This window comes from Histoplasma capsulatum, genomic scaffold (genome assembly GCF_000149585.1).
Source record: "Histoplasma capsulatum NAm1 scaffold_10 genomic scaffold, whole genome shotgun sequence".
NCBI lineage: Eukaryota > Fungi > Ascomycota > Eurotiomycetes > Onygenales > Ajellomycetaceae > Histoplasma > Histoplasma mississippiense.
This window is the reverse complement of record NW_001813973.1, coordinates 997,070-1,013,320: the sequence shown is the minus strand read 5'-3', so window position 1 is coordinate 1,013,320 and position 16,251 is coordinate 997,070. Positions and strand designations below refer to the sequence as shown.

Sequence of the window (16,251 nt, the reverse complement as noted above, 5' to 3'; positions counted from 1 at the left end):
GAAGAGGCCGGTTTTCTAAGATATATCGAGGGCTCACACAAGATATCAAATATGGAGGAAGCTACCCGAGCACAGGAGAAAGGTATTCGAGTGAGGCTAGATCAGATGCTGATAATGGACGGAGATTCGGTTATACGATGGCCCAAAACAGGTGGAGGAATATGTATCTTGCAGGGAGTTCTGAAGAAGGCATAAGAGAGTCAGAATCGCGAGTTTTATCCTTTTATTGTTCAGGGCCTTTAGTACTTACCATAACTCCAAGTAACCCCGTTCAAATAATGTATGGGCGTTTGAGCTAACCTCGCTCGAGTTGAATAATGCCGAGCTCATTGTTGGATCGGGGTCGATCCGACTGAATAATGTCGAGCTCATTGTTGGATCGGGGTCGATCTGACTAAATAATGTCGAAGCCATCGTCGGATCAGCGTCAATTTCGACTATTGAACTTGTTGATTCATACTGGTTACGCCAAAAAAAAGCCGCTTCGTTCCCGGAAGCAGCGTAGTGTAGCTCAAGCGGATGATGAGACGTTCTAGTTGAATTTGGGTTTGTGGTACACTCGTTCTCATGCGGAGGATTGTATCCAAGAGCATGAGGGGGATGATTGTCCATGTTTCCGTTGCCGCCAGAATCCACTACTGGTGATATATTAAGCTGGGCGGAAGGTTCGGTAGTCCGTGGAACAAACCCATTGTCAACGGGTTGATCGAGGGCGCCTATATATATAATGTCAGCACAGACGGTATTGTGGATATAGTATCAGCCAAGACTGACTCTCTGCTACACCTCCATTCGACAAATCGTCAACGCCTAGTTGGTACACCGGGTTATTTTTGTCCACTTCTACAGGTTCCCGTGTTTGTGAATCTGCTATGTTTTCACAGATTGCATTTGGTAGACTCGCGGTGGTGAAAATTTGTGGTTCGCTGCTCTTTGTTTGGGAAAAGCTCTGTCCGAATTCGCTAGATACTCACCCATTCGGCTCCGGTATATGCTAATAAGGGGCATTTTTGTCAGCGAATACTAAGTGAGTTATCAGGTGTCCCTTGATAAAACAGGACAGGGCTTACATTTTGATCGCCATGTCCCTCGGCACGATTACCTTCATTGCGCTCAATTCTCCTTCTTTTTGTTCGATTGACAGAAAGATATTGTGAGGGATGGCACTTCTGTATCGCCAGCTTTCGCAGGCGCGATCCATTATTGTAGTTTTCTTGACATGATTCCCACCAATCGGAATATACTTCGGCATGTTCATATATTTTTCGATCCAGAAGACCCTCTATCAATGTAGGAAGCATCATGTAGGGAATCTCATGCCAACGAGAGCGGGCTAAAAGAAGTGCGGCAATCCCAGGAATGCCTGAAAGTGTTTGAATGACAAGTGACTTGATTCCTTCGCTGATCATCTTTCTCGCTGTCTTCTTGTCGATAATGCCACGTCTATTTAAAAATTTGTTGATGTTTTCTGTCCAGTCAGTTTTTTCGGACAGCACATTGACCTGACGAGCCACCTTGGACTGCTTAAAAGTAAGGCAATCCCAGGCCACAAATTCATTCGTCAATGATAGTATGCTCAAGGTCCGCTGGATTCGCATATTCATCGATCTCTTGCCCTTCGTACCATCACAAATGGTGAAGTCCAGAACCCGAGAATCTTCTACTGTAGATACTGGGTAACTGAAGTTCGAGGCGCCGTTCTCATAGGCTTTTTGAACTTCAGGAAGTTTCTTTTCAATGGCATCAAGCAGTTCTGTGACATGCTGAATCCTTTTCTCCTCTTTGCAACCAGTATCTTGCCTCTCCACTTGACGAATCGCGACATCACCAACATAGGGTTCGGTTCGGGCGTTCATACTGCCAACAACTGGTAGACTTCGGACCTCTTGGTCGTCGTGAACGGCGAGCAAACGGACTCGAGGGATGGGGGTAGAGTTCTGAGATGGGGCGCATGTTGGACCGCTATCTGGTTTGTAGCCCAACTTGTCGGATTTCCCAAGGAGGGATGCAGCTCTGGCTAATAGTTGACCAAGCTTGTCGCAATGCTTCTGTAGTGATGCGTCGGACGCATTGCAAATAGTATCCAGAGCAGCTAAAATGGCAGCCATGGAGTCTTGATGAAGATGGGCATGAAGTTTGAAGCTGCTCACAAGCTGCAACAACCTCATTTCCCCAGCTTGATCACATGATTGCCAAGGAGGCCCTCCGCTAGTTTTGGATTACAACTTGCTGGAATGATTGGACGTTAGTTTTAGGAGTGACCCTGGAAAGACGGGGCAGATACTATCAAGAGTTATGACCCTTAACGAACGGATCAAACGGGACGGGGAACAAGCCGCATTTTCATGGTAGAATGATCCGATAGTACTTAGGCGATGGTACATGACCCGCTACCAGATATAGAGACCCGGACCCGCGGCCCATACCAAGGCTGCTGTCTCCAATTCAGTTGAGCCGTAATTTTTCTCGCTGCCCTTTAACGTCCGGGAGAGAAAGAGAACAGAACGTTCCCTGCCATCATTATCCTTCTGATGAATTGCTGCTCCCATACCATCTTTGCTTCCATCTACGTAGGCGATGAATTCCTTGTAGAAATTGGGAAACTTGAGAATGGGGGAATCACATAACTCATTCTTGATTTTTTGCCAACATTGCTGCAATTCTTCTGTTGAGGCGATCTCCTTCTTAGCCCATTTTTTTCTGGGATTTCCCTTGAAAGGTGCCTGGTGGAATCCTTGAGTCTTCCAGATCTGCAATGGCTCTACCTTGTGAGCGTAATGCGCGACAAACTCTCGGTAATACCCAAATAACCCTAAGGAGGTCTCCAATTGATGAAGAGTTTTGGGGAAGGACAATTTCCTGATGGCTTCAACTTTAGATTCATGTGTTGAAAGTCCTAGACGGGATACTTTGTGGCCTAGAAGGGATACTGATGAGTAGGCAAAATGACACTTCTTGATGGAGAGGGTTAGGCCAGATGCCTCCAGGCATGAGAGAATTGCTTGCAGGTCCGAGAGGTGTTGATTCAGTGACTTGGAAAATATCACTATGTCATCGATGTAGACGAGAAGGCTGGACCATAAGAATTTGCGAAGAATTGTCTCCATCATGTTTTGGAAAAAACCTGGACTAGATGCTAGGCCCATACTTGATACAGTTAATTGTTGATGGCCTCGATGCGGAGTTACGAAGGCAGTTTTCCACCTGTCCTTGGTGCGTATGGGGACTTGGTAAAATCCTTTAGTGATATCGAGGGTGGAGAATACGACTGCATCGCCAAGGGAGGATAGAATGGTATCTTGTCTAGGGAGAGGATAGGCATTTGGACGTAGCCTTGTGTTAATCCTGCGGAGGTCGATTACGACTCTGGGTTTTCCGTTTCGCCAAACTATGAAGGCGGGGGACGCTGCGGGGGATGGATTTTGAAAGGGGACATTTTCAATGCGACCTGCTTGTTGGAGTTCATCGAGGATCGGGTCCATAGCTTCTTTATCACGTAGGGAAATGTTGAATGGATTTTGTTTCAGACCTTTGAGATCATTTTCATCGACAAACGGAATTGGCATTTCGAAGCCTTTGACCTTGCCTAGCTTCGGGGAGAACAGCGCGCGTAGGCTGGAGAGAATTTTAAGGACTTTCTTTTTGTATTCTTTACCATAGTGCTCTGAGACATCGGGGGAGAAGTTGGGGGTATCTTCCTCGTAGTTCAATTGGAATGGTAGGTTGGGGGGCTCTGCGTTATCTTGTGGAGTTTGGGGACGATTTTGGATTTGGGGAGATTGGGTGTGAAATGTCGCGACCGGAGTATCGTGTGGTAACAAGGTGATGTGGCCGACTATCATGTCAGCGGGAAGCTTGGTATCAGTGGCACCAAGGTTCGCGATGGGTAGGGCTGAAATTTGTACATCTGTCGACAATCCTTTTGCAGCGGAGATATGGGAACCTGGCCGATGGAGATGTAGGGGTTCGAAATACAGTCTGTAAGAGTCCGTAGCGGGGAGTGGTGGGTGGGTGACTGGTACGATTAATTCGCGTGTTGGGGGAATAATTGTAGATGTGGCTACGCGGACTGGGATGCGTCTACGACAAGGGGGTGACATTGATGTCCTTGGTGAATTCGATCGCGTCAACGGTATGGTAATTTCAGTGTTATCAGCGGAGAATTTGAGGGTATCCGGATGTCCTAGGGCAATCGTTATGTTCATTTCTCTCATGATGTCGGTGCCAATTATCATGTGTGGGGGAAGCTCGTCGACGACGTGGAAAATAGCGTATACGGGGGTATGTGGTTCTGATAGTCGCTGGTAATATTGGATGGGAAGGATGGCGTACTCCTTAGAGATAAGGGGCATTTTGGATACGCCGTGTATAACAATTTGAATTTGGTCGGGATTGGAATTAATGGAAGTGGATGGGAAGCGTTCGCGAACAGTCCGAGCTTCGACTAGAGATAACCCGGAACCTGTATCTTGTATTGATAGAAATGATAATCCATGTTCATCTAACATTGCAGCTGTAAGAGGTGTTGAAGATGGCCGTGAAAACTCAGGCATTCTGTAGACATTAAAAGAGTGAAAATCGGAATCAGGAAGAATATTGCACATATTTGTAAAGGAAAAATGGTGTCCAAGATTGGCTAATCGTTTTTTGAGCTAGAAGGAGCGTCTGATTCAGATGCGGTATCATTGCGTGGTTCAATGGCATCTTCATCAATGTCTTCTTCATGGGCTGACATGTCATCCTGGACAGCGTGGAAGGCTCGGTTTTGGTTTTGATTTTGGCCTTCCTTATAGGGTCTTCTCCATTTGCTTCGGTCATCGCGACGTTGGTTGTTATAACCCTGTGGGTTATTTTGATTGTTATTACTCTTGTAGTTGTTCCAGCGATTGGACTGTCGGGGATTTTCAGGATTAAGCAACTGGTTGGTGGAATTGGCGTTTGGGTTATTCATGGGCTTAGACTCCTTGTCATTGTGGGATTTGTTGAAAGGGCGGGAAGATTGTCGATTGAGCGATCACAATTTGTATGCAGCAGCATCCTGATTGAGAACCTTGCGTCGGAAGTCGTTCAAAGAAGGAAAATCATCAGCGAATTCATCAACAGGGCAAATTACTTGGAGCTGTGCTTCAAGGCCGTCATATAGATGCTGGACAAGTTGGATTTGATCTGCGATTCCTGCTTCGCGCAGGAGGGCGATTTTCCGGGTGAAGTAGGAGGATATGGATAGGCTGTTGCGATTGGAGAATCGGTACCGCAGAAATAGAGCTTCTTGCAAGGCTTGCTGTCTTGATTTCCCAAAATGCTTTAATAGTTCGGTTTCCCAGCAGAATAAGCCGTCATTCATAGCTTGGACAGTGTCGGGCTCTAGGCCGGTAAGCCACTCCAAGGCTTCGCCTCGGAGACATCGTGGGAGTACTATGCGTACTGCTTCATCTCCGTATACAATCACTCATAAGCTCACTGAGAGGCATATGCATTGATCATTGTTCCTCAGCTGTTTTTCATTCACAATTCATTATCAATCAGAAGTAGAAAACACTCTTGCAAATGCTCTGTTCTGCTGAGAACAAGATATGCCATCTGATGATCTGGATGACAGATGAAAACACTGAGAGCATCAGTTAATCAACCTCACAATCATAAAAGGTCCCACACAACCAGATGAACCCCGCGTACACATTAACCAGTCCCGAGCACAAGACCCCTCATTCAAAGAGCAATGGAGACAAGCAGCAGAAGTGGACAAACCTTGGCAACAAGCCACTGAAGCTGTACAAAGCAAGGCACCCCGATTCCCCGCAGGCGTATACCCAAGAATGGACATCTCGGCAGGCTCGATCGATGATGATGGATGCCTACGCTTCCGAGATAGACGGTGGGTCCCTGATTCAGAACCTCTACGAACACGAATCATGCAGGAGATCCACGACTCGCCAATGACTGGGCACCCAGGCTGTGAGGTCATGTACAGCATTGTAGCCCGAGACTTCTACTGGCCGGACATGTCAAAGGACGTACGCCGGTTTGTACGCAATTGCGATCGCTGTGGCTCAGTAACAGCATGGCGCGAACGACGAAAAGGAATGTTGAAACCCCTGCCTATCCCCGAATGAACCTGGTGTGATATAGCAATTGACTTTGCAGTTTCTCTACCTGAAAGTGGAGGTTCTATGAACATCCTAGTCATTGTCGACTGACTCAGCAAGGGTGTAATACTGCAGCCCTGTGACAAGATGGATGCTGAAGTAGTTGCGGATGCTTTTGTCCAGAGCCCATTCTATCATATGCACGGCCTGCCTTCATCCATTGTATCAGATAGAGGCAGCCAATTCGTCAGTGCACTCTGGACCCGCGTATGCCAGCTGCTAAGAATCGAACGAAAATTGTCAACAGCGTACCACTCAGAGACTGATGGAGCCACAGAGAGGATGATACAAACAGTGAAGAACATCCTCTGTAAATTCTGCAATTATACACAAGACAACTGAAGCCACCTGCCACCACACACTGAGATTGTGATTAACAGCTGAGATTCTGCCATGACAGGCATAAGCCCATTCTTCCTCCTGCATGGATACAATTTAGAAGTTCTGGACTTCCCTGAGAACCCCTGAGAAACCACGTACGCCCGCAGTCCCATACAAGCGGCAGAGAACATTGTGAGCAAGCTTAAGAAAGCCCGCGAATGGGCAGAAGCTTCCATGGCCAGCACCCAGCAAGATTATGAGGACCAAGCGAACACCAGAAGGAGTCCTGCGACCCGATACCATGTAGGAGACAAGGTCTGGCTAGACCTCAAGAACATAAGAACGGACCGCCCCTCGCGTACGCTAGATTACCGCCACGCCAAATATACTGTGACGGAGGTGCTGGGCACACACGATTATCGACTCGACACCCCGCCTGGCATCCACGATGTCTTTCATACGAACCTGCTCCGACCCGCGGCCGAGGACCCATTCCCCTCACAAAGAACCTCCGACTGGCAGCCACCCGCCATCATAGGAGAAGATAACGAACTTGAATGGGAGATTGAAGCGATCCTTGATGATGGAACCAACCGCCGCCGCCGCGAATACCTTGTCAAATGGGTAGGATACGATCGCCCGACCTGGGAACCCGCGTCCGCCATGGAGGACACCGCCGCCCTCGACGCCTACGAGTCATCGCTCACCCCGGTAAGGGGGAATGATATGACGGGTTAGCACCCGTTAGTGGTTAACTTACGCAACCAACCCCTTCTGCCTCACGCTCCGCGCTCGCGTAGTTCTAACGATTCTTCCGCGTAACCCTCAATGTTCTTCCGCTCCGTGCTCCACTGCGGGGCGGCTTCTGATATTCTTCCGCCCCGATCTCCCTTCTATAAGAACCCCCTTCGTACAACCTTTCCTTCTGATCTCTTTTCTCTTTCTTTCCTTAATCAATTCGTAATCTGTATTTAGGATAGTGCTAGATCGTTAATCGATGTACGCTCATTACAGCTTTCATTCAAAAAAATGAGTTGATTGAATAAATATTAAATGAGTTGAATTCATCATTCTGCTCAAAGTTCTTCATTACATTGAGTGGTTATAAACTCAATTTATATATTATATTGTTGAATTAACAGATTCTAGAGTGATATTGAATTGATTGCAATATTGATCATCTTCTTTCATGTTATATTCAATTTCTTCAAGATTCTAAATATTGAATTTGAATGGATATCAACATCAAATTCATTCTTTACAAAGAAGACTGTTTCATTGTGGTAAGCAGTTGAATACATTTTAAAAAAGTTCTTCAATTCAGATAAAATATCTGCTGTGATTTTTAACTTTACTTCATATCTTGAATAAGAAGCTTTGACAGTTTCAAAATAGTGAAGATTATGTTGAATTCAATATACAGTGATCAGATGACAGTCAAAGCTCTATGTGATCTCAGCAGATATATAATCATCATTAAGAAAGCATGCAATCTCATTAGTAGTGAAATCATTGAGTTGAAGTGGCATATTGATGATAAAGGTATGAAAAACACATTATTTGAATGATTTGAACATTGATTTGATGTTATTTGAATGATTATAGAAAAATGTGGATAGAATGGCTATTTTTGCAGTGTTTTGCTACTAATATTCAGGGTGGCTGGGCAGATTCCTGTTTTCGCAAGCAATTCGATCGCCACAATAGCCAGCAGCGCAGGTACTCACAGAGCAAGATATTCTATGAGGCAGAAAGGTCCATCCAGATCAATCACGAGCGATGAGGTTCCCAGGTTACAGTTGCACGGCCCAGCGGATTCAGCTCTGCCAAGGTACTACTATCACCTCATCTAGAATTCATTGTTGATCCACTCTCACCACTCACCGCTAACTAACTTTGGTGGTGGTTGGGATGAGGGGATTAACCAGTGAGAGGGTTAGGGCTTAAGAAACATCAAGCACAGCGTAGTTTATACTGTGTTTGGTGCTTGCGCGCGATGGTGCAAACCACGTGATCCGATGCACCAGCACAGACCAACCAAACTTCTCTTCTAACAAACTCAAAACGCCGAATTTGGAGACAGCAACGTTTGAAGGAACTCGCGCATCTCATTGTACGTTACAGTAGTCCCGCTTGACTGCTATTGACCGCTCTAGGTAGACTTTGTCGTCCCTCAAAGCTACTTTGACTACGTATCCGACCCTCAGAATCGCAAAGTTTTGAGCCCCGAGCCTGCGCCTGCAGCTGTGAAAAGCTATTAGTTTGTCGAGAACCTCTTCAGCACAAGATGTACAACCCGTACCAGAGTAAGTTTCCACTCTAGCACGCATGCTCATGTCTTCTTAGAGCTTCGCGGATTCCAACTAATGCTGATGACCTTCTTAGCACAAGCACCGTTTGGTAGACCGCCGGAGTTTACGGCGTTCCCTGGAGCACCGTCGGGCATGCGTATGAAAACCCCTTCTACCCCACTCCTCATACCGTACGTGTATATTGACTGCAATCTCCAGCGCCTCCTCCAGGATTGTCAGCACCTGGGACCGGTCCTCCACCTGCCATGCAACAGTCGAATACGCAGCAACCTGGCCGACCAGGTGGATTCCCTCCGAACTTTCAACCCCCCGCAAACATGCCGAATATTAATTTCTCCGCCCCCGTTATCCGCCTTGGTACCTCTGGCGCATCTAAATCAGCTGCTCCTGTGGAAAGTGGCCGCGAACGTGGAGGAGAGTCTGGCGGGAGACGCGGCGGCCAGGGGCAACACTCCTTGGAGTCACAGCGCCAGAATTTACGCGACGCTATGTTACAACTGCAACCGCCTACGAAAGAGGAGGTTGTGCGGACCATATTTGTTGGTGGCATAACGGAGGGAGTTAGCAGTGACGAAACCATAGAACGGATACTTCGAACTGCGGGAAATTTGAAGCGCTGGATTCGCGCTACGGATGCTGATGATAAACCATGCACGTTTGGCTTTGCAGAGTACGAGGACCCTGAAAGCCTAAGCACTGCAGTGGAAGTGCTAAAGGATATTGAAGTGCCCGTGAAGAAGCCGATTCCAGTGAGAGAGGATGAAGGGGATGAGGAAGAGGCTGAAAAGAGCAAGTTACTGGTATGGTTTTAGAGCTGCTTCTATTACTATTATATTGAAGTAACTAACGTTTAATAGGTGGTTTTTGACGACAGCTCTCTCAAATACCTCGAGCAGTTTGAGTCCACTACCCAGCGAGACCCCGAAGCCGAGCAAGCACGGTTGGATGGGGCCAAAACGGCTCTAGCAAAGGTCCTTTCAGAGCTTACCAACCCACCAGCCCCCGCAAAACCGGACGACACTTCAAACGCGGTGGACGGCGAGGGCGATACGCCCATGAAAGATGTAGACGGACAGAAGGATGGGAACCCTGCTGAAATTGTTACGATTCCTATTAACGTTGAGGATGAGTTGTCAGATATCCCTGCTGAAATGAGAGAAACCGTTGCAAAAGAAATCGCAGCCTTCCGTGAAAGAAGCAACCGTCGCGACCTTGAAAGACTGAAGAGAGAGGAAGAACTCGAGTCTTTAGAAAGGGCTAGGGCGAGTGCTCCCAGGCCAAACAGATTAGCTTCGCCTCCCCCAACTGCACCAAGTGGTCCTGCAGGAGGTGCGAATGGCATCCCTCTAGGACCCAGGGACAAGGGTGTTCCAAAGGCGCCTTCGGCTCCGAAAGGATTTGGTCATCAAATTCCAAGGGACTACCAGAAGGGAGTATTGTTTGTGAACGGGAGTGGAATAAATGGTGCCAATGAAGACGAGGATACTGATGCAAGCGATGAAGAGCTTGAAAGAAGGCGTAAGGAAAAGAAAGCTGTTGAAGCGGAAAAGCAATATTTAGATCAAGAAAGGCGGTGGCTGAATCGGGAACGCAGCAGAACAGCAGCCGTGGAGCGAGAGAAAAATCGTGACAAGGAAGAAGATATTCGCCTAGAGGAGGAAAAGCTAATTATGGCTAAACGCCTGCGAGAATGGAATGATGACCTCGAAGCTAGCCGAAAAGTCGAAGAGTACTACGCTGATCGTGGCGTCTGGATACGAAATAGAGCTGCATTTAGAAATAGAGAGGTGAGCATGGATGAAGCGGATCGTGCTACGGAAGAGCGTGAGAATGCCCGGACCCAGCAACAAGAAGAACAAACTCGTGGTATGGCGGATGACTTCCTTGCCCAGCAAGCCGAAGAGTTGGAATCCCGGACCCAAGCCCCAAGAGAGCCACAACGCTTTAAACTGTCTCTCGGTGCGGCAGCACAGAAAGCCCAAGCTACGGCGCGGAGAACTGTGGCAGAAGTCGAGGGCCTCCTTGAGGATGAGGAGGATACGGGAGCCGCCACGAGACGGCCACTTACGTCTATTAAATTTGATACAGCGGCTGGGTCGGCCGGTCTTACGGATGAAGAGCGCGCCCAGGCAGCAAGGCAGCTTGCTGCCGATATCCCATCTGACAAAGATGGCCTTTGGAACTGGGAAGTTAATTGGGAGTTTGTGGATGAATCCGTTCGGGGAGAGCAACTTAAGCCATTTGTTGAGAAGAAAATTATGGAGTACCTTGGTGTCCAGGAGCAGATGCTGGTCGACGTGGTTGAGGAGCATATCCGGAAACGAGGGCATCCTCAGGAGCTAGTCGAACTGTTGGAAGAGGTAAGAATCCCCTCTCCCCTCCTTTTCTTTCTACTCACTTGTGTCAAATTTTCATTATTCTCTTGTGACAAAATTCTTGCAATGCTAATGATATACTTTCTCACACCCCAGGCTCTGGACGAGGAAGCGGAAATCCTGGTCAAGAAACTCTGGCGCATGATTATATTCTTCTCAGAAAGCGAGAAAAGAGGCCTTTCCGCTTAAACACAAACAGATATGTTTTAATAGGAACGGGGGAGGGGTGACGACACCCAGTTAAGGTTAATTCTATAAAGTTTAACTGATTCGTCCCGTCATCCTTCATAGACACTAGTACTAGCACTAGTACTTGCCTACCTGCCTGCCTGCCTGCCTGCCTGCCTGCCTGCCTGCCTATATTCTTCAATTTGTAAAAACTGGCTGAAGGGAATCGCTTAGTCATTGCTCTCCTGAACTGAATCCTTGTATTCTACATTGAAAGCAGTAATAGTACTTAACTTCTATCCCCGTTTCGTCCTGGCAAGGGTAACTAGATTTTATATGTTACTCTATCGTTTGGCTAATTCATGGGCTCGATGCTCCTCTCCATGCTCGGGATAATCCGGACAGTCTTACAGATCAAAAATTTGTTATTATATAGAGAAAGAAACTTTTATTTTATCTATTTTAAACTTTTGTAAAATAACAACTGTTATTTTTTGACATCTGAGAGATCTAATCTATATACTAAAATAAAAACATTGCTAAAGTAAATACAAAGAAGTATCAGTATTCTTTAAATTTGTTCCTGGACTGAAAAGGAGTGCTCCTCATTTCTGCCCCTGCTTCGCCTGACTTACTGTATATCCACCCCACCGGACAACTAATTATAGCAAGACGGCCCTTCCAGCAACGGCTCTCTTGCTTCACTAGGCACTCACGGGTAGCAGTACCTGCGTTGGTAAGGCCGTGTAGAACAACCAGTACAGTGAATTCTTCTGCACTCTATATTGGTCGTGCAGGTTATCGCGTAGCACCAAATATCAGCCCTCAAGTGCATGGCTGCTATGGCAGCCGGTCGCGTATCAATACTCTTTGCCATGCTCTCATGGTTTGCTATGTCCTCCGCTTTACTAGGGGGACCCAAAGCCTGTGTGAGGGGCACTTCCCAACCATCGGCATCCTGCCAAGCGGCCATGTTGTGCTCGAGTTCATCAGCATCCACAGACGTCGTTTGTGCAAGTTTGAGCAACTGAGCGTTGGTTAGTCTTCTGAAATCAATAACGTTCCCTTGTCCATCGAGGGATCGTGCGATTCCGTCTGCGCCGATATCGGTGAATCCCTCAGGGTCCTGCTTTAGTTCACGAATGATGGCTAATGTATCCTCCTGGCTCTTTGTGTTCTAAAAGATAAAAAAAAGATAAAAATTAAAAATGAAAACGCACAATCAGCATATCCTATCTATGACTATGGGTTTAGGTATATGGACCTACTGTTACTGCAGCACATTGTACCGCAACTCCAAACAGCCCGAGAGAAATAGTGGGGCGCAGAAGCTTCATAATCGAGATATAAGATTGGAAGTATTCCTCTTTCTTTTCGTTCCTCAGCAACCTTTGGCGAGAGCTTGACTAATCTGGAGTCAAACTATGATGGGGAATTGATTCCATGTTTATATAGAGTGAATAAGAGGTTGAGTGAATAGGGAATTTTGGTGAAGAGATCTCGGAAGAAGGGAAAGCTATTGCTTTCGCATCCTGGGGTGGCATTTGGTTGAACTAGCACCCCACGATCTCCCAAACTCTTTTGCAAACCAACGTTTGAAGCAGCACTCTTTTTACTCCACATCGCCCAGAACATGGGGTTAAAAGGTTGAGCACCGTTATAACAAAAAGGCGACCCGGCGTGTAGGTACAACCACGTGTTAATGCAACGAAACCTCCAACTGCCAACGTCAGATTAAGGGGTGTCGTCAAATTAGGGTTACGATTAGGGTTGGCTCAAGGGCTGGGACGTGAGAAGTATGAAGAGAAGCGAGATATGTAATAGCATTTTAAACCCTACGCCGAAGGAATTTCCGTCTAGGCTTGGGAACTATTCAACTGAAAGCGAGCTATGTGGGGGAGGCATGATAAATGGGGAAATTAGCCAGATGCCGGATTGGGAATGGGGTTCAATGGAGTGCACATGATGCTAGCATTGGAGCTGTACCGAAAAAAATATTCTCTGGCTAAAATCGGGGACAATGGTGCCTGAATTATGTTCAACCGTGGGCTCGAAATAGAGGGTGCCGCATAGAGAGCTGGAGGGTTTGCTGTGAAGGCTGCATTGATTGGATCGGACCACCGTATTGAGAATGTTGGCTGCTACCAAGGTGCATTGGAGAGTTGGATGAAAAAGAAAGGAGAAAATGAGTAGAGAGAGTGAGGGGAGAAAAGGTGTCTGTCTCCACTGTCTCCACTTCCTTCAAAATTTCAAAATATCAGTCACTGGAGGAGAACATCGATATAGCTTCCCCCAGGTGTAAAGTTAGATATCTGCCACTCAGATGATTTTCATCAAAAGCTGAGAGGAGGGGGAAGGTAGGCTATAGGTAGGAGAAATGTGAAATATTCAATGGAATGGGGTCACTGAATTACGGTGCAACACGCCTGCTGAAGACACATAGGTATCTGGTCACAGAAGGACACGCAACTATCATCAAGTTGACATATGACAGAACTTCTGAAGGCTCAATTCTCTCACCCGTTCGCAGGGCTGAACATTGCAAAACATTGAAACATCTCGCCAGCCACCACGTATTCTTTCCTTGTCTCAAGCCATTCTCTGAACAAATTGAAAATTGGTAAAAGATAAAAGTAGAAATAAAAAACAGAGAAAATAAGAAAATGAATGGAGAGCCAAGAAGGGGATATTAACAACAAATAACATGTAAACCTAGAACACCAAAATAGAGATATCTACAACTTAGCAATCATCTTGTTTCCCTTCTGCAGCCATTTCACAGCATCCCCAACAAGCTCATCAACAATAGCCTTGGCAGGTTTCTTCTCGTTAACGACGGCAGCAACCTTACCCATGAGGAACGGACGGGCGTTCTCAATCATGTCGTCATCGGTGTCGTCGGGGAGGTTTTCAAAGTCATGCTCAACGGGGATAATACCCTTGCTAGTGAGCTCCTTAATTTCTTCGGCGCGGTTTTCTTCCCAGTTCTGGATATAGGCGTTGTTGCGAACGCGCAAGGGTCGTCCCTGTAAACATCACAACAGGACGATGAGTTAGCAAAATAGGAAGCTGGAAAAATATCACTAGGCGAAATGCACCTAGGAAACGAAAATAACGCAAGGAGAACGGGTTGAGGGGGAGGGATGGCATACAGTGAAAATGACGGTGCGGATATTATCATCAAAGCCGGAGGTGCGGACAGCCTCTTGGTGAGATTCGGGGGCACCGGCCTCATCTGCAAGGATGAAACGGGTACCAACCCAGACGGCAGAAGCGCCAAGCATCAGAGCTGAGGCCACAGATTGGCCGCTGAAGATGCCTCCGGCGGCAATGCACTGGACTGGTTGTTTGGTGAAGGGGCTAATGTGTTGTGCGCAGAGCTTGGCAACGGTGGGGATAAGGATGGAGGTAGGGACATCTCCCGTATGTCCACCGCCCTCGCCACCTTGAGCGCATATCAAATCTGCGCCGATGTCGATGGCTTTCTGGACGTGCTTGGGGTGGCCGATCATGTTCATGTAGAGAACTCCATTGGCATGGAGCTTCTCGACGACAGCCTTGGGTGGGACACCGATAGCGCAGACAAAGAGGCGCGCTCCACTCTCGATGATGATATCGATCAGCTCGCCGAGCTTGCCCTTGGTGTAATCGTAGCTATATTTAGATTGATCAAATCAGTATGCTTATATATATTTGTGTGCGTGTCTAGGAATCATAAATATCTTTGGGGTAGCCTGTGTTGATTTGAGAGGTAGCAGGATTACACACTTGGTCTTTCGCGCATTTCCTCCAACCTGAGGAAGCAATAGATCAACACCGAAAGGAGCATTCTTATCATTCAAATATCTCTTCAGCTCAGCAATCTGCTCTCGCAACATATCCGGAGTGTAGCCAACTCCTCCGATGACACCGAGACCTCCGGCATTTGTGACTGCGGCAGCGAGTTTGGGACCGGCAGCAACGTTCATACCAGCCAAGAGGACTGGATGCTTGATCCCCAGAAGATCAGTTGCCGTGGTGCGAAGTTGTTCTGCGAGCAAGCAAAAATAAAGCGGTTAGCAGAGAAGTCATCTCTTTGACAGACGAAACATGCATGTGATTTTCGGGGAACTCACGAGGCGAAGCCATTTTGTCTACTGTGAGGAGGACTTTGGGATGGCAAGATAGCTTTCTGGACGGATGAATCAAGTAGGTATTGTACAAAGATCATACAGAGGATTTCGGGAGACAGGTATGTGATAGCGGACGATGGAGGTGGGAAGCCCAGGACGCGGATATTTATTGGAGGCTGTTCAAAGGCACGAGTTGGAGATGCCTCGGTAGATGTGGCAGTGTTTGGGTGTTTGTCGGCCCGGAAAATAAGGCAGTATCGAGTTGCCTGTTTCTTGTTTGGCTGGCATAACTTCGAGTTCAATTAATCCCATTAACTCGTGGGCGCCTGAGCTAACTCCCTCTGCGCTTAACCGATCGAATTCGAAGGAAGTATCCTCAAGAGGAATCGACTTCCATGCGGAGAGATCAATGTTTTGGCCATTCGGCTCGATTCGCCAAACGCATCCGTTACCACAAATACCCGTCCTTGTGGAGAAAATTCCGCCAGAATACACCTCTGGTCCGTATTCGATGTGTATTTGACGATACCGATGCCGCTAGATCAAATATGGAATAACTAGTTCGACGCTGATTCTGCTTATATAATGGTATTAGGGTTTTATAATCATGTGATTTCACACCGCATGTATCTCGGCACGGATTATCCAGGCATCCGACCCGCTGGCATTATCTTTCCCCACCCAAGGCACAAATAACCTTTTCTGAACCTTCTTCCCCGCGATGGCATGGATCGTATCGTCTCGATACCGCCAGGTAGTTTGCGCCAACGCATCTACCAAGCAGACTACTGCACTCCATGTCAGTCTGTGTACTCCG

At 47.2% G+C, this 16,251-nt stretch overlaps 6 protein-coding genes across 6 annotated transcripts; 1 reads left to right on the top strand and 5 right to left on the bottom strand.

Moving 5' to 3' along the window:
• Positions 1 to 694: 694 nt before the first annotated feature.
• HCAG_08195 (predicted protein) lies at positions 695 to 2,108 on the bottom strand (the record flags this gene model as incomplete). The annotated part of the gene is made up of 3 exons (XM_001537036.1): positions 695 to 716; positions 975 to 994; positions 1,071 to 2,108. 3 exons carry the CDS (start codon positions 2,106 to 2,108, stop codon positions 695 to 697), a joined length of 1,080 nt encoding a protein of 359 aa, XP_001537086.1.
• A 282-nt stretch (positions 2,109 to 2,390) lies between these two features.
• Positions 2,391 to 4,352, bottom strand: HCAG_08194 (predicted protein; the record flags this gene model as incomplete). The annotated part of the gene is made up of 1 exon (XM_001537035.1): positions 2,391 to 4,352. The coding sequence occupies one exon, from the start codon at positions 4,350 to 4,352 to the stop codon at positions 2,391 to 2,393; it is 1,962 nt and encodes a 653-aa protein (XP_001537085.1).
• Positions 4,353 to 4,636: 284 nt separating this feature from the next.
• On the bottom strand, positions 4,637 to 5,471 carry HCAG_08193 (predicted protein; the record flags this gene model as incomplete). The annotated part of the gene is made up of 3 exons (XM_001537034.1): positions 4,637 to 4,840; positions 5,114 to 5,415; positions 5,462 to 5,471. 3 exons carry the CDS (start codon positions 5,469 to 5,471, stop codon positions 4,637 to 4,639), a joined length of 516 nt encoding a protein of 171 aa, XP_001537084.1.
• Positions 5,472 to 6,701: 1,230 nt separating this feature from the next.
• On the top strand, positions 6,702 to 11,343 carry HCAG_08192 (conserved hypothetical protein; the record flags this gene model as incomplete). The annotated part of the gene is made up of 12 exons (XM_001537033.1): positions 6,702 to 7,178; positions 7,443 to 7,466; positions 7,617 to 7,750; positions 7,891 to 8,009; positions 8,087 to 8,186; positions 8,547 to 8,580; positions 8,624 to 8,713; positions 8,749 to 8,773; positions 8,853 to 8,915; positions 8,978 to 9,579; positions 9,637 to 11,139; positions 11,251 to 11,343. 12 exons carry the CDS (start codon positions 6,702 to 6,704, stop codon positions 11,341 to 11,343), a joined length of 3,264 nt encoding a protein of 1,087 aa, XP_001537083.1.
• Positions 11,344 to 12,034: 691 nt separating this feature from the next.
• Positions 12,035 to 12,659, bottom strand: HCAG_08191 (predicted protein; the record flags this gene model as incomplete). The annotated part of the gene is made up of 2 exons (XM_001537032.1): positions 12,035 to 12,499; positions 12,591 to 12,659. 2 exons carry the CDS (start codon positions 12,657 to 12,659, stop codon positions 12,035 to 12,037), a joined length of 534 nt encoding a protein of 177 aa, XP_001537082.1.
• Positions 12,660 to 14,057: 1,398 nt separating this feature from the next.
• Positions 14,058 to 15,450, bottom strand: HCAG_08190 (oxidoreductase 2-nitropropane dioxygenase family; the record flags this gene model as incomplete). The annotated part of the gene is made up of 4 exons (XM_001537031.1): positions 14,058 to 14,348; positions 14,475 to 14,976; positions 15,091 to 15,352; positions 15,438 to 15,450. The coding sequence occupies 4 exons, from the start codon at positions 15,448 to 15,450 to the stop codon at positions 14,058 to 14,060; spliced, it is 1,068 nt and encodes a 355-aa protein (XP_001537081.1).
• Between the last annotated feature and the right edge of the window lie 801 nt (positions 15,451 to 16,251).